This window comes from Penaeus monodon, chromosome 41 (assembly GCF_015228065.2).
Source record: "Penaeus monodon isolate SGIC_2016 chromosome 41, NSTDA_Pmon_1, whole genome shotgun sequence".
NCBI classification, from domain to species: domain Eukaryota; kingdom Metazoa; phylum Arthropoda; class Malacostraca; order Decapoda; family Penaeidae; genus Penaeus; species Penaeus monodon.
This window is the reverse complement of record NC_051426.1, coordinates 3236270-3248769: the sequence shown is the minus strand read 5'-3', so window position 1 is coordinate 3248769 and position 12500 is coordinate 3236270. Positions and strand designations below refer to the sequence as shown.

At 19.8% G+C, this 12500-nt stretch overlaps 1 protein-coding gene across 1 annotated transcript in view; it reads left to right on the top strand.

The window, feature by feature from the left end:
* Positions 1 to 8067: 8067 nt before the first annotated feature.
* Positions 8068 to 12500, top strand: part of LOC119598299 (CD109 antigen-like) — a 20057-nt gene continuing 15624 nt past the window's right edge. The window contains exons 1-7 of the mRNA XM_037947960.1: positions 8068 to 8255; positions 8408 to 8581; positions 9379 to 9603; positions 10137 to 10259; positions 10862 to 11077; positions 11488 to 11631; positions 12434 to 12500. The exon at positions 12434 to 12500 is cut by the window's right edge and continues 38 nt beyond it. Coding sequence (XP_037803888.1) covers positions 8091 to 8255; positions 8408 to 8581; positions 9379 to 9603; positions 10137 to 10259; positions 10862 to 11077; positions 11488 to 11631; positions 12434 to 12500 — 1114 coding nt within the window. The 5' untranslated portion in view covers positions 8068 to 8090. The remainder of the gene's footprint in view (positions 8256 to 8407; positions 8582 to 9378; positions 9604 to 10136; positions 10260 to 10861; positions 11078 to 11487; positions 11632 to 12433) is intronic.

Here is a 12500-nt window from a genome sequence, read left to right as displayed (position 1 = left end):
TATAATATAAAAAATATGTATATATATATGTATATATTTTAATTATAAAATATATATATATTAATATTTTATATATATGTATTTTTTTTATATAGGGGGTATAATATGTATATATATTTATTTTTTAAAACATATGTATATATATTTTATAAATTTTTTTTATTTTTTTTTAAGGATAATTTTTATATTTTATATGTAATTTTTTATATTTTAAAATTATGTATTTAAAATATATAAAATATATATGTATAAAATTTTTATTTTGTTATATATATATGTATATATATTATATATTAAATAAAAAATTATGTTATAAAATATATGTATATATTTGTATATTTTATATATATAAAAATTATAGTTTTATATATTATATGAAATATAATATATGTTTATTATATATAGGGTTTTAAAATAATTTTATTATATATGTATAAAAAGATATTATATATGTATATATATTTTAATTTTTTATATTAATAAATGTATATATATATGTAATATATTTATATTATATATGTATATATATATGTATATATATATGGTTATATTTTATATATGTATTTTAGGTATATATAAAATATATTTATTATATATATATGTAAAAATGTATTTTATAAAATGTTTTTATATTTTAAGTATAAAATAAAATTTTGTATATATTTATATTTTTTTTATATATATAAAATATATATTTTATATATATTAAATTGTTATATATTATATTTAATAATGTATTATATATGTTATAATATTTTATGTTATCTTATAGGGGATATATATATATTATAAAATTTTATATATATATATATTTTATATAAATTATTAAAATATAATAAAATGTATATTATAATTATATAATAGATAAATTAGTATATAATAAAAGTATAATTTTATTTTAATATATATTTTTATATATATATTATAATTATATATATATATATGTATATATTTATATATTTTATAATATTAAAAATATTATATATTATATTTTATTTTTTAATGTATATAAAAATTTTTGGGTTTTAGTTTTTATATGGTTTTATATATGTATTATATTTATATTTTATTATATATTATATATATTTTTATTTTTAAATAAAATATATTTTATAAAAATATATTTTAAAATATAAGGGTATATATTATTATAGTATATATGTTTTTATAGGGAAATGTAATTTATAAAATTTATATTTTATTTTATATATATTTTATATATTTAGGGATATTTTCTATATATGTTAATATATTTTATTGAAATTATATATATTATTATAATATGTATATAAAATATTTTTAAAATTTTTAAAATATAAAATATGTATATATAAATTTAAATATATATATATATCTAAAATTTTATAAAAATATATATATATTTTAATATATAAAAATTTTTATAATATATAAATATATATATTTTTATATATATAATTGATATATATAGATAGGAAAAAATAATAAAAATGTATATTTTTTTTTGTTTTTAATTAAATAATATATATATATATATAAAAGATATAGATATATAAAAATAATATTAAAATTTATATGAAAATTATATACAAATAAAAAAATATAGGGGTATATATAAAATTAAAATATATATATATGTACCTATATTTTAAAATTTTTTTGGGGGTTTTAATTTTTAATATATAAAATATATATAATTTTAAAATTTATTATATATATAGGGTATATAATATATTTTATAGATTATTTTTAATTTAATATATAATATATATAATTAAAATAGATATTTATATATATATTATATATATATATTTTAAAAATTATATATGAAAATATATTAGATATTAGTATATTTATATTATATATTTTAAAAATTATATATTAGATATATGTTATATTATTTTGAAATATATAAATATTGTTTTATAATAATGTTATATTATTTTATATGTTATTTTAAAATATTATTATATATATATTATATATATGAAAATATAATGTATATATATATTATAGTATATATAATTTTATAATATATATATATTAAAATAAAAATTTTAAAATTGTTTTTATATTATATTTTATTATATATATAGTATATTTTAATTAGGGATATATTATAATTTATGATTTTATATGGATATTTTAATATATTATATATATTTTTATATATTTTATTTTTTTATATATATTATATTTATGTATTATATATGTAAAATATATATGTTTATATTTTTATTATTTTCTATTTTTGTTTTATAAAATTATATAATATAAAATTTTTAAAAATGTTTTATATAAAAATATATGTATATATATAGGGAAAATTAAAATATAATTTTATAAAATAATTATATTATTATTTTATATGTATTATATAAATTTTTGTATATAATAGTATAAAATATGTATAATATGGTTTTATATTATATAATTATAAATATATGTTTTAATATTTTATTTTTTTGTATATATATAATGTTTTATATATGTATATATATATGATATTTATTATTTTTATATATATTAGTTTTAAAATATTATATGTTATATTTTTTATATATTATATATGTATTTATTTAAAATGTATATATTTGTATATATATATATGTCTATATATATAGGGAAAATTATAATATGTATATATAATATAGTATATTTTAAAAATTTTTATAATATGTAAAAATATATTTTGTATATGATTATATAATAGATATGTATATTTTAAAATGATAGTATTTTATATATATGATATATTTTATAAAAGGATATATATATTATATATATAAAATTGAAAAATATATGTATATATATATGTATTTTTGTAAAAATTTTAGGGTTTTATAGATTATGTTTTATATATATATTTTGGAAATTTTTTTAAAAATGGTATATAAAAATTATAATATAGGTTTTAATATAAAAAAGGTAGATAAAATTAGATTATAGATTTTTGGTATATATATGTATATAAATATGTAAATAAGAGTTTTGTATTTTATATTTTATATTTTATATTGTATATATATATAGGAAAGATAATATAAATGATATATATTTTATAATAAAAGATAAAAGTAAGACTTAGATAATATATTTTAATATAGAAAATATAAAAATGAATATATTTTAGATTTTAAAATATATATGTATAAATATTATTTTTTATATATATAAAAATATAGTATAATTATGATAGATAAATATAGGTAAAATAGTAAAAGATAAATAAAAGATATAAAAAGTATAGATATATTTTATGTAAATAGAATATATATAATAGTTTTTTGATATTAAATAGATAAAATATAGGGATATTTTAAAAGGAATATATATAGAGTATATAAAATATATATATATATATATAAAAGGATATAAAAATTTTATTTTTATATAATATATTTTTTATATATGTATTTTAATTAATATTTTATTGTATTTTATTTTAATATATTATTTTTTATATATGATTATAAAATTTATAAATATATTTGAAATTATATAAAAATTTATATATAATAAAATATTAAAATTATATATAAAATTGGGGGGATAAAATTTTAGATATAATATATAATAAAAATATATGTTATATATATAAAATTATAGAGATAAATTTTGGTATTTTAATATAAAAAAATGGTATCTAATTTTTAAAAATTATATTGTATAAAATAATAAAAATGTATAAATTTTGGTATATAAAATATATTTAAATTATTAAATATGGTATATAAGGGGGAAATATAATTGATATATGGAAGGTTTATAGTAATTTTTAAATATATGTAAAAAATATATATGAAATATATATATGTATAAATATTTTAATATTTTAAAAATTTTATTTTATTAAAAATATATATTTTATTTTTATATATATTTATATATAAAATTTTAATATTATATATATATATATGTTATATATATAAAATTTTATATATTATATATAATGTTATATTATATATATTATAAAAAAAAAAAAAAAAAAAAAAAAAAAAAAAAAAAACAAAAAAAAAAAAGTAAAATTGTAAAAAATGGGGTAAATATATAAGACTTAAAAATGAAAAATATTAATATTTTGGGAAAAGGCCTAGATTAAATTAGGTAAAAAGGAAATATATTTTGATATTTATATTTTATTATGAAATATTTATGTATTTAATATTATAAAAATTATAGGTTTTAATAATATGTTATAATTTTAAATATTGTATATATATATATGTATATTTTTATTATATATATATGTATATATATATATTTAATATATTATGTATAATATATGTATTTTATATATTTTATATATTTTGTATTATAAAAAAAAAAAAAAAAAAAACCCAAAAAAAAAAAAAAAAAAAAGGTTTCCCCCCACCCATTTGAAAAGGGCGGGGCCCTGGGTCCCCTAAAAACAAATTTTTCGGGGTGCCAGGGGAATTTGTATTAAAAAAAAGAAATTATGTATATTTAAAATTATATGTATTATTTGTAATTTTATTATATGTATTATATATGAAATAATATGTATTAAATATTTTAAATAAAATTATGTTATTTTGTTTTTATTTGTGTATATATTAATATATGATTTTATATTTTTGAAATTTTTAAATTATTTATATTGTAATATATATTTTAATTATTTTTTAATTTATGTATCTTTTTGTTTTAAAATTATGTTAAAAAGTTAAATTTGGGGGTTAAAATTTTGGGGGTAATTAATGTTATATATGTTATAATAATATGTTATATATATATTTTGTATTTTTTTTAGGGGTAAAAATATATATGTTTATATATGTATTTTATATGTATTATATATTGTTATAAATTGTATTTTATTATTATATTATATATGGTAATTTTTATGTTATATTATTTTTGTATATATATGTATATTTATAATATGATAATATTTTATTTTTAATTATATAATATTTTGTAAAATGATATTTTAGGGTTTGATAAAATATATGTTAATATATTTTATATATTGTAAATTTTTGTAAAATATTATGTATATTTTGTTTATTTTAAATGTTATAAAAGGTATATTATGGTATTATAGGGGTATAAAAGGTATTTATATATGTATATATATGTATATATATGGGTATATATATGTATATTATGTATAATATGTTTTTTTAAAAATGAAATTTGTATTTTATGAAATATATATGTTTTTGTATATATGTAATGTTATATATGTAATTTTTGTAGTTGTATATTTGTATATTGTATGTAAAATTAAAATTTTGTTTTATATATGTAATTTTTATATTATTATGTATATTTTTGTTTTATTTATGTCTGATATTTTAAATTGTAGGGTATATTTTATTTTATGATATATATGTATATATTTTGTATATATATGTAGGGTTTTATATGTTTATATTTTGATGTATTATATTTTGTTTTCTTTTAATATGTTAATATTATGTATAAAATGTTTTATAAAAATGAATTTTTATATATTTAAATTTTAATATTTTGTATATATGAAATTTTATTAAATTTTTATAAAATGTATGTATAGGGATAAAAATATGTATATATTTTGTATTAGGGGGTTATATATGTGAAATATATATTTATTATTTTTGTGTATTATAATGTCTATATAATATTTTATTATATGTGTTATATATATATATATTGGGGTTATATGTTATATATATATATATATTTTTAATATTATATATTTTTATATGTAAAAATTTGTGAAAAAATTTATATATGTAGGTAATTTTTTTTTTTTTTTTTTTTTAAAATGTATATAATTATATATATGTATTATGTATATTTTTGGGTATTTTAAATTTTGTAATTATTAAAATGTAATGTATATATGCTGTTTTAATGTTTTGTATTGTATTTATATATATGTATTTTTATGTATGTTATATTTGTATATATATGTATGTAAAAAATGTATATATTTTGTATTTATATGTAGTTTTTATATATATGTAAAAATGTATTTAAAATATATTATATATATGAGTATAAATAAAATTATATATTATTATATTGTATGTATTTTTAATATATTTTTTTTTAGAGTATAATAATATATTATACTTTTAAAATATTTTATATATAGATATGGAATATATATAGTTTTAATTATTTTAGAAAATATAGTTTAAGATATATAATATATATAGAAAAAAATTTTAATATATATTTATATAGAAGTTTAAGTTTATATAATATAGATGATAGAGGTAGAAAATTAAAATTTTAAGATAAAATTATGGGAAAAATAATTATAAATTAGGGGAAAGAACTAGAAAATTAATAAATAATAAAAAAAATATATAGTAAATATATATGAATAAAATATCTATATATGATAGAATATAAAGATAGGGAGTAAAATTTTAAAATTAGAAATATATAAAATATATATATTAGAATATATTTTATATTAGAGATATATATTATTTTTAGTTAATTTTGTATTTATATATAATATTAAAATTATATATATATAGAAATAGAAAAATAATATTATATGATATGTTTTATGGGTTTATATTAGATAATGTATAAAAGGAAATAGGAGTTTGTATTTAAAAGGGGGTTTTATGGGAGTATAAATTTTTAAAATTATATAATTATATTATAAAATTATAATTATATATATATTTTATTTTTTAATATATATTAGGATTATATATATATGTTTTAAATAATATAATATGTATTAAAATTATAAATGTATTATATAATTATGTTTAAAATAATTTTATATAGATTATGATTATATATTAAGAAGGTTTTAAAATAATATATAGGGTTTTATATATATATATAAATATATATAAATATATATAATATAAAATTTTATATTATATAATATAAAATAAAAAAATAAAATATATATATATATTTAAAATTTATATTTTAATATATAAAATTATATATATATATATATAATAAAATTATAGTTCTTAAAAGGGGACGGGGTTTTGGGAAAAACCTCTTTGAAATTTCAGAAGCTTTGTAATCAAAACAGAGAAGAGATGTTTACCATTTTGGAGCCCAGCAAAACCAAAATAAGTTATTTTCTTTTCCCAATTTTATCCTGTGATAAAAAAATCCCTTTCTTTTAGCAACCATAATTAAAAATTTGGGCTCTCAGAGCCCAAAATTCAATTCCAGGTTCCCCCAAAAAAGGGTCGAGGGCCCTTTAAACCGCCTGCGAGTGGGGGGTAACTTTCCCCGGGGAAAATTTGGGTTTGGCACCGTCTTTTTCAATGTAACGTCTGCTTTTTCCCGACACGTTTCCTGCCCATCCTGGCCCAGCAAAACAGGCCGGGTTTTACACGGGGGGGACCAAGTGGGTGAGTCACACCGGGAATAAGTGGAAGAGAAGAAAGTGTTTCGCGTTGTAAATTTCATCGTATTTCTGCATTACATTTCTTGTAACGATGTGATGTTATGTTCTCTTTCAGTTCGCTTCAGAATACTTTTTCAATAGGGAAACTCAAGCCCTAGGGACGTTTTCCTGTGGATTTTTATTTTTCTGGAAAGGGTTGGTTTGAAATTTTTTGTTTGCTTCATCGTTTTTGGATTGTTATATTTTCCCTTTTTTTTATGCCCGTTTACCATTAAAAATTAAAAAACTATTTTTCCTTCCGGCCCCTTTTTGTAATACCCAAAAACCCAAAGCAGATAATTTCATGCCCTTTGGGCCCCGGTTACTCTTGAACTTTTGAGTTTAATATTCTGTATGAATTTGCAGTGTAGAATTCATATAATGAGTTCAGTTTTGTTATGTATATATATATATATATATTTTTTTTATTATTATTATTATTTATTTATTTATTTTTTTTTTTTTCATTTTTTTCCTTTTTTTTTAGAATAAAGATTACCAATACAGCTTCAGTTATGAGCATTTCCTCTTGCCATTTCTATTTTAGTATTAAGACAAATGTAATTGCACAATTACTCAACTCTGTATTTTGGAATTAAAAATATTTAGATTCACTTCCTAATTTACTCTACATTTAGAATTATGGTTACGATTCTAATTACTATTAATACCTATTTCAACTGGTGACCTGATATACCTTTAGGACCCAGACGACTATGTGATGCGTCGCTGGCCTTCCAGACCAACCAATGTAGGTGTCGTGTCTATGGAGTTCACTCTGCCATTCCTTCCCAAAGTGGGCTATTGGGGCATCAAAGTGCTTGTCAATGGCCAGGAGGAAATCAAGAGGATTAAAGTTGAGAAGTGGTATACCCCACGCTTTGAGGTGCGTAATTGCTGTTCATTGTGTTTCATGTTTTTATTTGTTTTATGTATTCTTCTTCTTTATATGTCAGTGCATTTGTAAATATTAATTTTAGATTTATTTATAGCACAACTAATCCTACTCTTTTCATTCTTCTTCCATCTCTTCCACAGGTAAAGATCTTCATGCCAAAGTATTTCCTAGACACAGATGAAGCCATTGAAGGTGTCCTAGGTGGTGAGTTTGGCAACGACAAGGGAGCTTATGGAAACGCAACACTCAAGATGTTTGTGAGGAATAAGATGTATCCTAATTGGACTTATGTCACAGAGCAGATTTTCGAGCCAGTGAGTCTGCCCCCTTTTTTTTTTCTCTCTCTCTCTCTCTCTCTCTTTTTTTCCCTCCTTTTATATATATATATATATATATATATATATAATGTATATGTAATATATATATTGTATATATATATGTATATGTATATATATATGTATATGTATATGTATATATATGATATGTATATTATAGATATGTATATGTATATATATATGTATATGTATATGTATATGTATATATGTATATGTATATGTATATATATGTATATATATGTGTATATATGTATATATGTATATATATATATAGTATTATATATGTATATATATATGTATATATATATGTATATATATATGTATATATATATGTATATATATATGTATATATATATGTATATATGTATATAATATTTATATATGTATATATATATATATATATATTATATAATATATATATATATATATATATATATATATATATATAAAAGAAAGCTTAATATTCTGGATTTTTTTTTTCTCTCCCCACAGTAGAAGCAGATACTCTTGAATTACTTCTTGTCCAAATGCTGGGAAGCCTTCTCAGACACAAAATTTATGATAATTGATTTAAACTGGAATATCAGAGAAGTAAAGTTAATTTACACGACTCATACCTATTTCAGACACAGAAAATCAATGACTCAATTCTTATTACAGTTAACCAGTCATGTAATGGTCTAGAGTTTTTAATGTATGTTACATAGACAAGCCCTGTATCGCTGTTGATTTAGTGTCGTTACAGTTGCCTCTGTAATACAATTCTCTCTCCACAGTTCGAGGGTGAGATGGACTTTAGCTTCCCAATGGAGGACCTCTCTAAGCGCATTAGTGACCTGGATGGTTCTGAAATCCGACTGGAGGCAGAGGTGCAGGAGACCTTCATGATGCTCAATGAAACAGGATTCTCCATGGCCAAGATTATCAACTCCTCGATCAATTGCCGCTTTCTGGGCTCTCCACCATATATCTTCAAGCCAGGAATGCCCTTCGAAGCAACAGTGAGTTGCTGATGGGAGGGTTGGCTTTCATTTAGGAAGCTTTTGGGTTGATTATTGTTAGTCTAGTCTGTGCATGTGAAAATATTTCATCTAGGCTTAAGGTAGGTGCTCATTTCTCCTTTTCCTCTCTCCTCTGTTGTCATCTGCCTTTGTCTGTTTCCTTTTTACTTCTTTTCCTATATCGTTCATTCTCTTGCATTTCTTTCCTCTCCCACTCCATTCCTTTCCTCCTGCTTCTTTCTTCATATTCCTCCTCTTACTACTGTGATTTATTTACATCATCCTCTCTATTCTTAGAAATCTTCCACTATTTTACAAATTATATTATCTCTGTTTAATGTGCTAGTGGCTAGATTACCCTTTGATTGTCACTATTTAATAAGTTTATTAACGTCTGTATTTTTGATATGTCATTTGCTTCCTCTTTCCCAATATGTTCTTATCCCTGTTATGTGTTATTTCTTGCATCTGAGTAAAGTGATGGTTTAGACAAATTGAAATGTCAACATCTAAAATACTTTGTTTAACTTCAGGTTGCAGTGTCATATCATGACCTTGAGCCCCTTGGAGAGGAAAAACTGCATGGCTCAAAGCTTGTTGTGAAGGCAGAGGCTGTCCTGGAAACTGGATCTCGTGAAATAGTTTATGATATTGAGGTAAGGGAAACTTCTTGATTTTTTTTTTTTTTTTTTTTTTTTTTTTGGGGGGGGGGTCCTGTAGATGATCAGGAGAGTTGAATGAGAAATAATTTTTTTTGGTGTTTATTCAATTTTGTCTTGTTTGTGAAGTAGAACATGAAAAATCAATTTGCAGAGGGATTTTTATGATTCATGTTTAATATGCATTCCTCTCTTGATTAATGATATATCATTATTAAGATCTTTCAGCATTGATTTGATGTATTGGTTTGGTAAGGAAATCTTTCTAAATGAGAATTTTAATCATAGCAAATCATACATAATTACCAGTGATGACCACAACCTTTATTTTGAAATTGAATAATGTTCACTTCTTTAAAGATAGACCCTTTATAGACCTGTCATTGCAATGTCTATCATAGCATTTCAAAGACCCAGATAAAAAGCAAATGAAATATATTTATGCATTGATTGATATATGTATATTTATATAACTTTTTTTTTTGTAGTTCAGTCTTTCATTTATTAATTTATTAATTTTCCACCTTTGTCAGCAATTTTCCCATTTCATTTTCCGTATCACTTGCATTTAGTAAACCATGTATCCCCTTTCTTGCCAGATCCCCCAAGTGAATTCTGAGGACGAGGAACGTGAGTTTCTAGACCAGTCATGGCAGTACAACCGCAAGGCCCAGGACTACCAGGCTGAGGGCTACAAGCTCGATGACTACGACTACAACTTCAACTTTGACTATGAGACTGGAAGTCGCTACCTTAACGAGAATGAGCTGGTGAAGAAGAAGATGGAGATGTTTGTCCGAAATCAGAAGTTCCAGGTAAATCTTGTTGGTTCATTTATTTATTTTGTTGATTTTATATATATATTCTGTTTTACTTTGGTCTTATTATTTGTTTTATTTTTTGTATTTAGTTTTTATCTTTTTAGTTAATTTTTTTCACTTGTTGAAGGATATAACAAGATTCTTTTCTTTAAATAGTATTATGTTAATTCTGACAAAGATATTAGCATCATTATATGTAATATCCATAATAAAATGATGGAATAGAATTATGTTATGAATTACAGCTACATTGATAACTAGATAAAAGTATTCAAGATTATATTTAGATCCAAGCTTAAACAAAAATTCTGTTTAGAAGACAAATAATTCAACATCTCTCTATAGCACATACAGTATACGTAGCCAACTGCTTTTGAACATTCTCCCATCCTGTACCCTTGCAGAAATACCGCGAAAAGGGAGTATACCATTTTGTGGTAGATGTGCCGGAGAAGACGGCTTCCCTCAGTCTCACAGCCTCGTATCAGGATGATACCGGCAGCATTGCAGCAGCGAGTGCCACGGCTATTGCATACTATTCACCCAGGGTGAGTGATGGGTTGTTGGGAATTTGCGTGTGTTGGTTCTGCTTCTTCCTCTTCCTTTTCTTTTTCCTCTCCTCCATCTCCTTTTTCTTTATTATTTTTTTCCTGTTTAATTTTGTCTTTTCTTATTTCATTATATATTTACTTTTTTGTTTCTCTTTTTTTATGTCTTTTTTTCTTTTGGTTTCCTCTTCTTTTTGTCTTTCTTTTTTTTTTTTTTTCTTTTCCTTTTTTTTTTTTTTTTTTTTTTTTTTTTTTCTTTTCTTTCCTCTCTGCCTTTTTTAGATTCTTTCAGTTTATTTCCCTTTTTACATGTACATGTAGAGAGGTTATATTAATTTAATTTGGGCTATTGAAGTTTTCTGATTAAACATTTTTTGGGTATGTTGGCAGTAATACACATTATCATGGTCACTACTGCTATTAGGCATTTGTTGCTAATATCATCATTGTTCGGTTTCTGCCAGAAGAGTAAGAGTATCATAAAATTACTTTTTAAAAATAAAATGAATTTATACCTTCCCAAACTGATTAAGAGGGAATGGATAAATAAAATAAAATAAAAGAATTAGCAAAAAATCAAGTAAATTAGTAGCAAGGGAAAACCCCCATATAGCTTTTAACATAAATACCTATAATTTGCCTCGGAAATAATCAAGGCCCGTTGCCGCCAACCCACAAACGTCAATACATGCCCCTTTTTTTTTCTTTTTTTTCTTTTATTTCCCCTGTCTTCTCATTTTTTTTCTTTCTCTAACAGAAACCCTCACTATTATCATAATTGATATCATTCTATCATCTTCAGAAACTGTACATCGGAGTGGAGACAAGCAGCAAAGAAGCAAGTGTTGGCGAGTTTGTGGTGTTCCACG